The following is a 16,844-nucleotide window of genomic DNA, read 5'->3' on the forward strand; positions in this document are numbered from 1 at the left end:
TTTACCAGATACGTGATACTTGGCCCACTTCACTTGACATCGTCTGACTTCTTCAGTATGTGATATTTTGTCACTGCATTAAAATCTTTATTTAGCAGTCAAACACATTTATGTGTCCAGAATAGAGCACAACACATAGTAAAAAGCCATAATACTCAATGAAAAAATGATTACAGGCACATTAGTACTGAATGAGATCAGCTTCAAAACAGGCAATTTCTCAGCTACCAACCATGCTTTATTATCCCTGCCTTGATATCTCACAGATCCATGGTCTTAAATGTAAGGCTGACAATTTTGCTATTATTATTGTAAGGCTGCTCTTATATGCTACTATTTTTGCCTTTTTCTCTCTGCAGCACTAAGTTTCAATTGTTCAAGGCAGGGAGGGAAGGCATTGGTTGGAGTTACTACAGTGAAGCAGGCTTCAAGACAATATCCCTTAGCAGGAAACAAAAGGAAATTCCTTCTCCACCAACTGTCATGAGCCTTCACCCACGCATTGCTGGATCAGGGGTGGCCCTAGACAGAACCAGGAACATGTAGCATATTATAAAGCTGGATATCATTTCTTAAACATCAGAGTTTTCCTATACCTTTTAATGAGGTCCATCTCTGCCTGATCCCTCTTGCTAAGGAGAAGGTTCCGGCTGTTTTCAAAGATATCTTCAATCTGGTCTGGCCAGAGGAACAGAGTGCTGTTCAGTTTGATATCCTCTTCTGCAAAACACACACAGTCTGCTCAAGGACACTGCTCAGTTCGTAACAAATTAATGCAGCAGAATAAGAGGTCAACAGAAGTGAGTATGGGGTGGCAATTAACGAATGGGCCCATTATTGATGAATGTTACCCAACATTTACTGAGCACTTACCAAGGGCCAGGCTAGAAGGTAGATGGCATGATCATCTTTGTTTTTATAGATGGGAAACAAAGTTAAGCCAAGTGGTCAGGGTCACACTGCTAGGAGACGGCAGAGCATATTTCAAACCCAGGACTAACCAACTCCAAAGCCTATGTTCTAACCACCATGCACTTCATTATCTTCCTAGGCTAGGTGTGAGTAGAATCCTAGCTAAAGTTTGGTACTATTCTTTAAACTATTTCATCTCATCTGAATTTCAGTCTGGGTTAAAGGTCAGTGGTAATATCAACATCAGATACCCTACCCATTTTATGGCTCTGGTCAGTGAAAATGCGGTGGGTTCCCTATGTACCCTTGGGAATTTAGCGGGTAGAGATCACAGTGAGGGATTCCAGTGTGTGTTCGCACGGTCAAGAGCGCAGCTTATGAATGTGCAGGTGGATGGTTATGGGACCAATTTTTCACTCCCACTCCCTATCTCTCCCTCCCATAATCATTCCTCCCTAACCATGGTGAACACCAGATAATTCACAGGTATTTCCAGATGGAAAAAGGTCCTGAAATGTGACTTGTAGAGGTGATATTAGCTTTTCCTTCAGAACCTGGTCCTTACAAAGTTAGGTCCTTATTGAGTCCTTACTTGGCTCAATAAGCCATGAAGAGGCCCTCACTATTTCTTTCCTCTTAAAATATGCAGGAGCATGAAGGAAAGTGCCCTAGCTTCCTCAAAGGTAGGATTGTATTAAGATTATAGATGAATGAAATCTACCCATTTATAAAAGGACTCTGCATTTGAAAGAGACTTTTTTAGGAACACCATGCATAAGATGCAAAGACAGGCATCTAAGAAACAGACAAGTCCCTAGATATTTCTTTTTGTCTACCAATAAGATTCTCTTCATTTGATTCAAATTCCTCTGGATAAGAGTGTGGAATTAGTGTCTCTAATATAGAGACACACTTAAAAAGCAGCTCTTCTGATACAGATATTTAGTGGGAGGATTGTGAACTCTTCTTTCCCAGCTCCTTATATTGAAACATGTAAATATATACATACATTTGCATGTACACACATGACATTGGACTTACGGGGCAAGTCTGCATAGTCCATCAAGAACTCCAGCCGTTCAGCTGCATCTCTAAGTTGTCTCCTGAGTTTGAACACGGTGACATCGCTGGATTTCTTTAAGAATTCAATGAGGAATACTAGCTCCCCAGTGTTGATAGGAATCTCACTGACTTTATCGGCAATGAGGCTGTACTGATTACAGATGCTACAGGGAAAGTAATAGCCATCATCAACATCTAAAATAACTTTCTTATAAAACCCATTATACTAAGCAGACATGATTACTATTTGGAGATTAGAACAAGTTTTTCCCAATTTTCTCTACCTGCAAATTCTTGATGGATAATACTCACATGTATACCATATTTAGAAATAATAACAATAGAAATGGTAATAATATATGACATGTACTATGCCCTTTACCATGCCCATTCTAATCACTGAATGAGTATTAACTCATTTAATTTTCACAAAATTTTTAAGAGTTATGAACTATTAATATTACTAACATTTTATAATGGAAGAAATGAGGCTGAGTAACTTTATCCAAAGCAACACTATGTTTAGGCATCAGAGCCAGGATTTGAACCTGGTTTAACCGATTCCAAACCTTATACTTTTAACAAATAAGAGTTAAGTCTTATTTGGTTCAGTCTTGGAAGACTGAACTTTTCTAAGAATCTGTCCATTTCTTCCAGGTTACCCATTTTATTCAACATAGTTTTGAAGTCCTAGTTACAGCAATCAGAGAAGAAAAAGAAATAAAAGGAATTCAGATAGGAAAAGAAGTAAAGCTCTCACTGTGTGAAGATGACATGATACTATACATAGAAAACCCTAAAGATACTATCAGAAAATTACTAATAAGTGAATTTAGCAAAGTCAGGATACAAAATCAATACACAGACATCACTTGCATTCCTATATACTAACAATGAAAAATCAGAAAGAAATTAAGGAATCAATCCCATTTACCCTTGCAACAAAAAGAATAAAATATCTAGGAATAAATCTACTTAAGGAGACAAAATAACTGTATACAGAAAATTATAAGACATTGATGAAAGAAATCAAAGATTACATAAACAGATGGAGAGATATTCCATGTTCCTAGGTAATAAGAATCAATATTGTGAAAATGACTATACTACCAAATGCAATCTACATATTCAATGTGATCCCTATCCAATTAACAATGGCATTTTTCATGGAAAAATTTCACAGTTCACATGGAAACACAAAAGACCCTGAATAACCAAAGCAGTCTTGAAAAAGAAAAATAGAGCTGAAGGAATCAACCTTCCTGACTTCAGATTATACTACAAAGCTACAGTCATCAAAACCTATGATACTGGCACAAAAACAGAAATATGGAATAATGGAACAAGATTGAAAACCCCAAAATAAACCCACACACTCATGGGTACCTTATTTTTTACAAAGTAGATAAGAATATACAATGGGGCAAAGACAGCCTCTTCAATAAGCGGTGCTGGGAAAATTGGACAGCTACATGTAAAAGAATGAAATTACACTTCCTAACACCATACACAAAGATAAACTTAAAATGGATGAAAGACCTAAATGTAAGACCAGAAACTATAATAGAGGAAAACATAGGCAGAACACACGATGACATAAATCAAAGCAAGATCCTCTATAACCCACCTCCTAGAGTAATGGAAATAAAAACAAAAGTAAACAAGTGATATCTGATCAAACTTAAAAGCTTTTGCACAGTAAAGGAAACTATAAGCAAGGTGAAAAGAGAACCCTCAGAATGGGAGAAAATAGCGAATGAAACAACTGACAAAGGATTAATTTCCAAAATATATAAGCAGCTCATACAACTCAAAACCAGAAAAACAAACAACCCAACCAAAAAATGGGGAAAAGACCTAAACAGAAATCTCTCCAAAGACACACAAATGGCTAGCAAACACATGAGCAAACACATGCTCAATATAGTTCATTATTAGAGAAATGCAAATCAAAACTACAATGAGATATCACCTCACACCAGTCAGAATGGCCATCATCAAAAAGTCTACAAACAATAAATGCTTGAGAGGGTGTGGAGAAAAGGGAAAGCTCTTGCAATGTTCGTGGGAATGTAAATCGATACAGCCACTATGGAAGACAATATGGAAATTCCATAGAAAACTAGGAATAAAACCACCGTATGACCCAGCAATCCCACTCCTAGCCATATACTCCGAGGAAAGCAAAATCGAAAAAGACACATGCACCCAATGTTCACTGCAGCACTATTTACAATAGCTAGAACATGGAAGCAACCTACATGTCCATCAACAGATAAATGGATAAAGAAGCAGTGGTACATATATACAATAGAATATCACACAGCCCTAAAAAGGAATGCATCTGAGTCAGTTCTAATGAGGTGGATGAACCTAGAGCCAATTATACAGAGTGAAGTAAGTCAGAAAGAGAAAAACAGTTATCATATATTAATGCATATGTACAGAATCTAGAAAGATGGTACTGAAGAATTTATTTGCAGGGCAGCAGGAGGAGAAGGGGACGACAGAGGATGAGATGGCTGGATGGCATCACCAACACGATGGACATGTGTTTGGGTAAACTCCGGGAGTTTGTGATGGACAGGGAGGCCTGGCGTGCTGCGATTCATGGGGTCGCAAAGAGTCGGACACAACTGAGCGACTGAACTGAACTGAACTGATCTGAATGGAGAAACAGACATAGAGAACAGTCTTACGGACACTGGGAGGGTGGAGGAGAGGGTGCAACCTATGGAGAGAGTAACAAGGAAACTTAATTACCATATGTAAAATAGTCAATGGGAATTTGCTGCAAGCCACAGGGAACTCAAACAGGGGCTCTCTATCAACCTAGAGGGGTGGGAAGGGACGGGAGATGGGAGGGAGGGGACATATGTACCTACGGCTGATTCATGTTGAGGTTTGACAGAAAACAACAAAATTCTGTAAAGCAATTATCCTTCAATTAAAAAGTAAATAAAAATTAAAAAAATAAGCTATCATAGTGTTGCCCTCGCCGTGAGGAGGAGGTGGAGGAGATGGAGCATCGAGCTGGAGCACGGAGCCTGAGTGAGGGAGCCTAGCCGCCTGCCCGCCCGACGCCGCCCGCTGCCCTCCGTAAATGCGAGCCCAGGCCAGGCCGGTAGGCCGCCCCAGCGCCTCCGTCGTAGTCAGGCCGCGAGGGCAGCGCGCGCCAGCCAGGAGGAGGGACAGAGCGAGCGAAAGTGGGCCGGGAGGGGGCGGCCGGACCAAGTGAGCGCCCGCGTGTGGCGAAGCTGCCCGGCCCCTTCGCCTTCCCTTCTCTCCCCTTCCCCGCTCCCCGCCCCACCCCGAACGAGGCACCACCAGGTCGGCGCCGGCGGCCAATGTCAGTAAAAACGAGCTCAACTCCAACCACGACGGCGCCGATGAAACCTCAGAAAAAGAACAGCAAGAAGCAATGGAACATATTGATGAAGTACAAAATGAAATAGACAAGACTTAATGAACAAGCCAGTGAGGAGATTTTGAAAGTAGAACAGGAGTATAACAAACTCCGCCAACCATTTTTTCAAAAGAGGTCAGAATTGATCGCCAAAATCCCAAATTCTGGGGTAACAACACTGGGGAGGAGGATGAAGAGGTGCTGCATTATTTGACAAGAGTTGAAGTGACAGAATTTGAAGACATTAAATCAGGTTACAGAATAGATTTTTATTTTTAATGAAAACCCTTACTTCGAGAATAAAATTCTCTCCAAATAATTTCATTTGAATGAGAGTGGTGATCTATCTTCAAAGTCCACTGAAATCAAATGGAAATCTGGGGAGGATTTGAAGAAACGATCAAGTCAAACACAGAATAAAGACAGCAGGAAGAGACAGCATGAGGAACCAGAAAGCTTCTTCACCTGGTTTACTGATCATTCTGATGCAGGTGCAGATCACTTCAGTTCAGTTCAGCCGCTCAGTCGTGTCCAACTCCTTGCGACCACATGGACTGCAGCACGCCAGGCCTCCCTGTCCATCACTAACTCCCGGAGTTTACTCAAACTCATGTCCATTAAGTCAGTGATGCCATCCAACCATCTCATTCTCTGTCATCCCCTTCTCCTCCTGCCTTTAATCTTTCTCAGCATCAGGGTCTTTTCAAATGAGTCAGCTCTTCACATCAGGTGGCCAAAGTATTGGAGTTTCAGTTTCAACATCAGTCCTTCCAATGAACATTCAAGACTGATTTTCTTTAGGATGGACTGGTTGGATCTCCTTGCAGTCCAAGGGCCTCAGATGAGTTAGGAGAGGTCATCAAAGATGCTATTTGGCCAAATCCATTACAGTACTACTTGGTTCCTGACATGGATGATGAGGAAGAGGAAGGAGAAGAGGAAGATGATGATGATGAAGAGGAAGAAGGATTGGAAGATATTGATGAAGAAGGGGATGAGGATGAGGTGAAGAAGATGAAGATGATGATGAGGGGGAGGAAGGAGAGGAAGATGAAGGAAAAGATGACTAATGGAACACTGATGGATTCCAGCCTTTTTAAATTTTCTCCAGTCCCTGGAAGCAAGTTACAGTCTTTTTATTTTTCCTCCTCTTGTGCTCAGTCGCCGTTTTTGAGGTCTCTTTTTTCCTTTATACGATGGTTCAAAACTTATTTGCGGGGGGGTGGAATACCTTGAGCAGAATTCAGTGGGAAAAGAATCTCTACCCCTCTCTGTTCCAAACTCATTTTTATCCCTTCCTGTCTCAACAAAAAGTATATACTGGTCTCTGCCCCCAGTTCCTAACATCCAGCCCATGAAACCCATGTAATTTTATGGCTGATAAGAGTATCTTTCATTCTAGTGAGGTGACTCAGGGTGACTCCTGGATGAGGAGCTGGTCACTGGAAAGACTAAGTCATGATTAGAAGCTTGGAACAAATTAATGAAACCCAAGAAAAGGGTCACAAGAACCTTCAATTTATAGCTGGTTGGTCAGAAGTGCAGGAGCACAACTCAACTTGTGACTGGTGTCTGAAATTATGAGAGACAGTCTTATAGGACTGAGCCCTTAACCTGTGGAAGCTGATGCTACCTCTGGGAAGACAGTGTCAGAATTAAGTTGAATTGCAGGGCACCCAGCTGAATTGATTTGTGTGGGGAAAGTCCTCTACACATTTGGTGACCAGCAGTGACAAGAATGAAGATTTCTATATAAAAGTAAAGGAGACACACAGAACACACACAGTAGGGAAGATGTGGATTTTTGCTACTCACGAGTTAGACTGAGTCAAGTCTTTCTTTTATACCCATTAACTACTAGACCCTCTAAAAGTCCTGAATATGGGTTGATGATATCAGAAATCTGACCAAAATAACACCTGAGCAATATCCAGGGATAAGTTAAGCACAACAAACACTGTTTTCTACATGCACTGACAATATCATTTAAAATAAAGATTCAGGGGTCCTGTAAGCACAGGGCTATTCTCTGTCTGGTGTAGTGATGGCATAAGGGAGACCAATATATTTTGCATCAATCTATGGCCTCTCTACTTTGTTGTCACTTTTTGGACAAGATATTCCACCCCGAGGGGAACATACATTCAAACCAGAGGGATAACTTCTTATTATCTCTACTCAGGGCCATGGAATTTCTGATCAATATTTCAAGTCATTGCTTTAGCAACTTCAGACCAATGCACCTATAGTGGAAATGGATGGCATGTCCACTTTATTACCAATGTACTTCAAGGTGCCTCCTGCCTTTATGGCCAGAGCATCCCGTTTCAGGGCACACCTATCACTGGAGACAGGAAGTTACTTCACTCAGCAATCACAGGACAAAAAAGTAGCAAGGCTGGGATGTGGGTTCAGAAGATTCAAACTCACCTAATTGGGCAAGTGAATTTGTTTTTTTTCTTTTTTTCTGGGCCTCTTCTCCATTCAGTAGGGTGTTTTATATCTGTTTTACCTACCTCATTGGATGGCTGAGAACAAATGAGTCAGAGTCACTATTTTCAAGGTAGAAAGAAACTTCAGAACTCAATCACTGACCAGGAGTTTCTGTTTCTGGGCTCTTAGAAATCCCCAGGTTTGTAATGAGACCCTTACTTTCATTTATATTAAAAAGACCAAGGGAAATTATACATTTATTTTGATGGGGAAGAAAGCATGGACCAACCAAGGCACGATGTTGCTTGATTTGACAGGAAGTGAAAGTGAAAGTCAGTCATGTCCAACTCTTTGCAACTCCATGGACTATACAGTCTAAGGAATTCTCCAGGCCAGAATACTGGAGTGGGCAGCCTTTTCCTCCTCCAGGGGATCTTCCCAACCCAGGGATCAAACCCAGGTCTTCCCCATTGCAGGCAGGATTCTTTACCAGTTGAGCCACCGGGGAAGCTCTGATTTGACAGGAACAAATACTTAAGAAAAAAACAAACAAACAACAACTACCTCATGCTCAAACTTTCCAAAAGGAAGTGTCCTAGTAGTTTGAAGGCTGAAAATGTTTTACTGTCCTAGTCCCAAATATTTATTCTACAGGCAAAGGAATTGAAGATCTAAGAGGTGAAGCCAGAGAACACAAACAAGTTAAATGGAAGGCCTTGGATTAAAAAATCAAGACTTTTGGCTCCCAAAACAGGAATCCCACCATTTCATTACTCAGTCAGAAAGTTGAATGCAGTGGTGGAGAGTGTGGATTTGGAGTCAAAATGAACTAGGTTAAGCCCTGGATGTGCCACTTGAGGATCTCTTGGAGGCTCAGTTTCTTTATCAACATAAAGGAGAACAACTTCTTAGGGTTGGTGTAAAGACTGATTAGATATTGAATGTTCAGAACAGTTACACAGTGCCTGGACTACAATGTGTGCTGGAAAAATGGTAACTATTATCATCATTAATTTGCTGATGAGTTTCTGATATGTAGTTTATAAATCTTATAAGTGCCATAAAATGCTAAATTTATAGTTATCTACAAATGAATGATATATAAAATGATATTAATAATGATTATTAGTGTTAAATCATTTTAGTCTATCATTTGAAGCTGTCTGGGAAAGAGAGCTAAAAATAACACACATTTTGTAACATTCAAATAGAAACAGAGTAGTAGATATTTACTGTCCCAGCATCTTAGCATCATTTCTTTTTCTAGTAATCACAGCTTACGTCTTCTCGGGGTACCCTCTCTTTCCTTTTCTTGGATCTCATGGGTTAGGTAAGGCTGACATCCACTCCAGAGATGAGAATAGTACCCAGATCTAAACCATCCTCTTGACTATGGTGTTTGCCTCGGTGTTGGCCAAACAACCCAAGTCAGGCCAGTGCCACACCTGCCCAGTGGCACAGCATTGGAAAAAAGGGAAATCTTTTTTCCCCTGTGAATGAGAACCTGGGAGGATTAAATCTGGAGCTGCTGGGGCCCACAAACTGGAGAGAATCTGTCCAAGAATGAAGCTGACACAGCAGACAGCAAGCAGAGGGAGGGAGATTACATCCTAATTTGTAGTATTGAGGGCCTGAGGCTAGCAACTCCTATACTTTTCAACATGCAGACTCCAAATTTCTTTTTTACATTAGCCAGTCTCACCTCCTACCCCTTACAACCAAAAACATATTGAATAACATATGGCATGCGGCAATCCATGGGATCACAAAGAGTCAGACACGACTGAGCAACTGAACAACAACTCTAAGTCCCAGATAGTTTTCTCCTTATTGTTTATCATCTCGCCTGAGCCTAGAGTCCCTGCAACCCTCACTTTGGGGGCAGAAACAAGTTGAATTGGAAGTTCAGCCTGGTCACTGCTGGAAGGTGCAAGTTCAGTCCACTTTTTCATTCTCCCATTTGTGCCAATTATCATTGCTATTTCCCTGCATGCAACAATAATACCTGGTGTTGGTGTCCCGGTTTACATCCACTTGGAATTGAATCAGACGGTCTTTAAGATTTTGGGCTCGCTCACAGAGATCATAATTTAGGGTCATGGTGTCAAGGCAGAACATGGCCAAAGGCACAGTTATGTGCATGGATGCAATTTCATTTCTCCGCTTTTTAATGTTATTGATCCTCTGTAGAAAAGAGTAGATTCAGTAGTTTAATTTGTCTTTAGCCTCTATGCATTTGCCCCTAGCCTCATCCCCAGCCAATATAGTACAATGTTGAGCACAGTATATGTACTAATGAAACAAACTGACTACTCATTGGACTGTCTGTTGTACATGGAACCAAGATAGAAAAAAAATGTCAAGTGGCATCTCCTACCATCACAAAATCCTCAATTTCATGATTTTCTTTCAGGAATGCAGTGATGTTTTGTTCTGCCGTGTTATCCAATAAGTCATCATACTTTTTGTATACATTTAAGTATCTTCCATATTGAAGAGCATAAAATCAAACATACAAATACAGGTCACCAAATCAGATTAGTCAGAGTGGCAAACAAAGAGATAATATAAAAACTAGTCCAAACTATGAAAGAAACATAACATGGCAAAAGGCACAGTGAACTGGGAATTCAGAACTTTGCCTTCAAGTTCCAATTTTGCCACTTCTGAGCTACATGAACTTAGACAAAATATTTCTATTTTTCAAAGGTCAGTGTCCTTAATTTTAAGTGGAAACAACACCTCATTGGATTGTTGTAAAGCTATAATATAAAGCAATTAATACTATGCCTAACATACAGTAAATGTGCAATAAATAATATTTCCTATTCCTCCTTCTAGTTCTAAAATTCTATGTCTAAATTTTAAGATGAGTATCTGGAACTAATGAACCTAAAGTCTATTGAACAGAATTAAGTTTCTCTCTGTCTGTTGTCAGATGATGTAAAAATGGCTGGACAGATTTTCCCCAAATTGGAGGATGTTCTGGGATGCTCTGACTTAAAATATGTTCGAAATAAAACAAAGATGACATGGAGTAGGCAGAATTAACTTTGCAGAGCCTAGTGGCATACTTCCAAGAGTTGGCCAACACTTCAGAGACTGAAACTGAGATACAGAGAAGCTTCTGGAACTGTCAGTCCAGAAAAACAAACTATATATATAAGAATAAACAGGGAAAACAGAGGTTTCTAACAGAAGATCCTAGGTTGAATTCATGAGGGCAGAGCTTCCAAATCTGAGGCCATGATTTTCAGAATAGACAAGCAGCTGTTCTCAACTGGAGGTGAGTTTGTCCCCAAGGGACATTTGGCCATGTCTGAACACATTTTTGGTTTTCAAAAGTGGGGAGGGTCCTACTCACAGGTAGAAGCCAGGGATGTTGCTAAACACCCTACCATATAAAGGACAGCCTCTTGTAATACAGAATTTTTTGGTCTAGTCTTTTTTGCTTCCCTTCCTTTTGTTCTCTTCTCTTGTGATTTGATGACTATCTTTAGGGTTGTGTTTGGATTGCATTTTCTTTTCTGTGTGCCTATCTATTGTAGATTTTTGATTTACAGTTTCCATGAGGTTTTGACACAGCAGCCTACACATATATACACACACACAAACTCACACAAGGCTGTTTTAAGTTGCTGGTATCTTAGTTTCAAAGGCATTTCCAATATCCTGCAGTTGAATTCTCCTCCTCTCACAATTGCTGATTTTTATATATTTGTGTGTGGATGATTTTCCTTCTTTAGTGTATCTTTGCCTTTACTGGTAAGATTTCCCTTTTGTAAATTTCTTTTTTTCTATTTGTGGGCTTTTTATTTTTGCCTAGAGAAGTTCCTTTAGTATTTGTTGTAAAGCTGATTTGGTGGTGCTGAATTCTCTTAGCTTTTGCTTGTCTATAAAGCTTTTGATTTCTCTGTCAAGTCTGAATGAGAGCCTTGCTGTGTAGAGTATTCTTGGTTGTTGGTTTTTCCTTTTTATCACTTTAAATATACTGTGTCACTCCTTTCTGGTCTGCAGAGTTTCTGCTGAAAAATCAGCTGATAACCATATGGGGTTCCCTTGTATATTATTTGTTGCTTTTCCCTTGCTGCTTTTAATATATTCTATGTCCTTAATTTATGTCAGTTTGATTAATATGTGTCTCAGCATGTTCCTTCTTGGGTTTATCCTGTATGGGACTCTCTGCACTTCCTGGACCTGAGTGTTTCCTTTTCATGTTAGGTAAGTTATTGGCTATTATCTCTTCAAGTATCTTCCCATGTCCATTTTTCTCTCTCTTCTCCTTCCTGGACCACTATAATGTGAGTGTTGGTGTGTTTAATGTTATGCCAGAGGTCTTTGAGGCAGTCCTTACTTCTTTTCATTCTTTTTCCTTTATTCTGTTCTGTGGCAGTGATTTCCACCAATCAATCTGTTTTCCAGCTCACTTACTCATTCTTCTGCCTCATTTACTCTGCTATTGATTCCTTCCAGGGATTTTTCATTTCAGTTACTGTATTTTTCATCTCTGTTAACTTGTTCTTTAAATCTTCTAGCTCTTTGCTAAACATTTCTTTTATCTTCTCAGTCTGTATATCCATTCTGTTTCTGAGATCTTGGATCATCTTCACTATCATTATTCTGAATTCTTTTTCTGGAAGACTGTCTATCTCTACTTCATTCAGTTGTTCTCCTGGGGTTTTGCCTTCTTTGTCTAGAACATATGCCATATAGAACATATGCCATCTTGTTTTGTCAGACTTTCTGTGTTTGTGGTCTCTGTTCTGCAGGCTGCAGGGCTATAGTTCTTCTTGTTTCTGGTGTCTGCCACCTGGTGAGTGAGGTTGGTCCAGGGGTTTTTCAAGGCTTCCTGGTAGGACTGGTGCCTGACCACTGGTTAAAATTCAGGAATTTCTAAATTCCAGAATCTATCTGGTGCCAAGGCTTTCAGATAATAGGGGTAAACCTGTAATTTGAATTCTGGCTCTCCTATATATTTGCTGTATAACATTGGGAAAGTTATGTTTTCCTCATCTGCAAATAGGGATAAATAGTAATCCCTATGTAAGTAAGTATTGGCTACTTATTATGTATTGTTTCAGGTCTGTGGGAATAGGGATTATTTATTTGATGATAAATAATGCCAAACTCTAAATCAATGCCAAAATGGCTAAGTTACAACTAAACCAACTTACTTGTAGGGACCAACTTGATTTTTCTGAAATACCTCGAAAGTTTGATCCACAAAGTCAGAAACCAGTTTTTCATCAGCATTAACAGTTCCAAGTATCAGATTATATCCTTTCAACTCTGGGAACAGGATAGATTCCACCTAAAGAGTAGAAACCACTTTTAAATGTCATAAGAGATCCACAAGGAGGAAGACGGCATCAAACTAAAATCTCTAGCAGTGTACACATTTCCAGGGACAACAGCTGCATTTCACCTCTATGTTCCCTTAAATGGTGCTGGAATCACTCCACGGCTCCCTTTAATTGTATTCTCTCTCTTCTTCCTCTTACTGGATTACTCATGTTTCAAATCCCTACTTTTTAAACTTTCATTTCCTTAAAGTGTCCCCCTGGGCCCCCAGTGGATGTTAGGTTTCCCTGCTTAAAGCTCACACTCTAAATTTATCCCTCTTGACACTCATCATAATTGTAGTTAGATGAATGTGTAATGAGCTGTTCTAGGTTTGTTCTGGGATATCGATGCCATAAAGGCCTGGATCATATCTGACTTCTTCACTATGGTGAGTGGCCTGACGAGCTTGGCACATAGTAAGTGCTCAATAAACATTGTGTGACTAAATAAATATTACAGTGGTACTCCGTCCCCCTACCAAACACTTTTCCTCTCTAATGAAAAGCTACTAGAAGCATGCTTTCTAATTTAAACCCTTCCACTAGCTGACTATGTGACCTTAGGTAAGCTACTTTCTCTGGACTTTCATTTTCTCATCTGAAGAAAGGGAGAGAGATACTAGATTCTTCTCTCAGTTCAGGGAAAAAAGCTGTGTCTTTATGATCTGAAGCACAAAATAAATTTTTCCTGAGAATTCAACTCTCTAACTTCTTAATGGCACATGTGTACTTCTAAGAATGTTCTCAGTTGCATGGCTCATGCAGGCTACAAGTCCTTGTTGGGGGTCCATTGCTTTCCACTGCTCTCTCTGCTAAGGAGGCTTTTAGTGATCTGTCTCAGAAAAGAGTCTTCTGAGTGCTTTACTGAGTTACATGGGTTATATGCAGCTGATGAGAACGCATCAATTTAGAAAGTGGCAAAAGCAAGTGCAACTGAATTTTCTCTTCCCTCTTTGGACAACCCAAAGGTTTTAAAACCAGTGAAGGAGCAACTTCTTTGCTATAGCCATACCACAGACAGTGTTTGAAAGCAAGGATGTGAATGAAATGGTTTAGGGCAGCATGACTGGAGTATTCAGGCAATGAAATAGATCACAGGTGAGCAGGATAAAAAGACTGCCTCTTGGGGGAAGTCTTCAATTGAAAAATGACTTTTAATGTGGCTGATTTTCACTAGGAAGGACAATATGGAGGTTCCTTAAACACCAAAAATTGAGTTACCTTATGATCCAGAAATCTCACTCATAAGAGATATATCCAGGGAAAAGTCTAATTCAAAAGGATCCATGCACCGTGATGACCACAGCAACACTACTTATAATAGCCAACACATGTCCACTGACAGATGAATGGATAAAGAAAGTGTGGCATATATATATATATATATACACACACACACACACACACATATGGCATATACACATATATACACACACAGTGGACTATTACTCAGTCACAATAAAGAATGAAATAATGCCATCTGCAGCAACATGAATGGATCTAGACATCATCAAACTAAGTAAAGTATTAATAAGTCAGAAAGAGAAAGACAAATGCCATATGATATCACTTATATGTAGAATCTAAAATATGACATAAATGAACTTATTTACAAAACAGAAACAGACTCACAGACATAGAAAACAAGCTTATGGTTACCAAAGGGGAAAGGAGAGGGAGGGATAAATTTGAAATTTGGGATTAATAGATATGCACGACTATATATAAAATAGATAAACAACAAAGAGCAATGGTTTAGCACAGGAAACTATACTCAACATCTTGTAATATCCTATAGTGAAAAAGAATCTGAAAAGCATATGTATATACATTGGACACAACTTAGCAACAACAACATATATACATGTATATGTATAACTGAATCATTTTACTGTAAATGTGAAACATTGTAAATCAACTATACTTCAATTTAAAAAACACACCTTTAAAAAAGTGGCTGGCTCTCTTATACCCTGCAGAGCAGAGTCTGTAAAACTGAGCCAAGAACAACAGTGCTCTTTCCAGGTAATCACTGTTACTATCTGCTTATCTCCCTGGCTCTCTGATTCCAGACTTCTTGGTTTTGTCATCACCTTCAGTATTTTCCCCTGTGTACTTCTCCAACTTTGGCATTTCTCTGGCACTTTGAGTTTGAAAATTCTACCATGAGGAGAGACTGACCCAAGCAATCTTATTTCACAATTATGAAAGTAATGCATCAACTGCTAATGCTGTTTTAAATTCTAACTATTGCCATTTTATAAAATCCTTCCCTTATCTCATCCAGCTTCCTTTTATTTATGCCTCTTTTCATTTCAGTCAGTATTACAGATTTATATTTTTTTCAACTTTTGGTTACAACAAATATTTTCTAATATTTACTTTTGTTTCTTTAGTAACTTTCTCACAAATACACTTTTCTTCTGCACCTTGAGTACTGTTTTCAAACATCTCATGCTGATGTTTTTTTCTAACTTTTAAAATTCGTGTTTATATATAAGGCAGGACTGAGAGGAGATAGGGTACTGTCCACCTGTTGCTGTTCTCAGGTATTCTTCTTAGATATTCAATCTGAAGGGTTATTCTTTTAAAATGTCACTAGCCAGATCAGAGACAGCACAGTATGAGGGGTTAAGGGAGGGAGATTGTGCCATGGGCATCTTTAGATGGAGAACTCAGATCCTGGGCTGCTTTTTCTTAGTCTAGAAGAGTCATCAGCATGTACTTGGGTCTGGCTTTCAAACCTCATACAAACTGTGACCTATGACTGTGTCTTCTTGGCATTACAGTTCACTAAATCTACTACCAGCTCCTGCTGGGCTGTCTTGCAGCAGCAGCCACATAAACCCTGGGTTCTCCCAACCCAGCTGCTTGTAAACATTGCTGATCAACAGCAGTGAAGGGGAACTTGAGTGGTGTGTACTTTATCTGTCTCCAAGCCCCACACTTATCCTTCCAAATTACAGGGTCTTCTCTTTCATTTCCTTCCTAGGGATATTGATTGTAGGAGAGCTGCCCATGCTTCTTCCCTCTCTGCACATCCAGTTTTCCTGTTAGTCTGACTTGGCTGGGTTAAAACCCTCAATTTAGAGTTCTCTGGTGAAACCAACTGGAACATGTGGCTTCACATGCTTTCCTAAAAACTCCAACTCTAATCATGAGATCTCAGAACCCTCTAAGTACAGGACTGCAAAGAGAAGAGTGCTTAGGGGTACCTGAGCATCATACATAAAGCATGGGGAGGAAAGGAGAGTGGGAGGCAGAGGTGAGGTGGGTAGAAGCATCTCATAAGTCCCTTCCCTATGTGGGGCTGGACACTGGCCTCTCGCCACATCAACCACCCAGAAGGAGGCAGAAGATGGAATGCAAAAGAGTCACACTCATGTGGGTGATCCTGCCCAGTTCTAAAAGTCTGCTAATAACTGAAATCTCATTAGTAAAGTCACCCTGGAAAGGAAACTTGGAAAAAGGTTTCCTTTTCTAAGTTCCCTAGGCCAGGAAGGGAAGGTTTACTCTCTCCCCTAGAAGTTAAACAAACTAATAAGCAAATAAACATATGGAGCTTCAATAACTAAATGAGATACATAGTCTTATGAAAATGCTTGGCAAAGTGCATAGCAACTGATCCACCACGAATTATTAATCCAAGATGGATATGGCTTGGGACACATCTGCCCTTTTGAGGTTGA

General features: G+C 39.8%; 1 protein-coding gene and 1 pseudogene across 1 annotated transcript in view; one reads left to right on the forward strand and one right to left on the reverse strand.

The window, feature by feature from the left end:
- Window positions 1–16,844, reverse strand: part of DNAH3 (dynein axonemal heavy chain 3) — a 240,635-nt gene that overhangs the window by 193,490 nt on the left and 30,301 nt on the right. The window contains exons 12-16 of the mRNA XM_061152967.1: window positions 12,988–13,124; window positions 10,191–10,296; window positions 9,819–9,997; window positions 1,954–2,138; window positions 597–720 (exon numbers count right to left, since the gene is read on the reverse strand). Coding sequence (XP_061008950.1) covers window positions 597–720; window positions 1,954–2,138; window positions 9,819–9,997; window positions 10,191–10,296; window positions 12,988–13,124 — 731 coding nt within the window. The remainder of the gene's footprint in view (window positions 1–596; window positions 721–1,953; window positions 2,139–9,818; window positions 9,998–10,190; window positions 10,297–12,987; window positions 13,125–16,844) is intronic.
- LOC133063925 (protein SET-like) lies at window positions 5,078–6,450 on the forward strand (annotated as a pseudogene).

Source organism: Dama dama, chromosome 10 (genome assembly GCF_033118175.1).
Source record: "Dama dama isolate Ldn47 chromosome 10, ASM3311817v1, whole genome shotgun sequence".
NCBI lineage: Eukaryota > Metazoa > Chordata > Mammalia > Artiodactyla > Cervidae > Dama > Dama dama.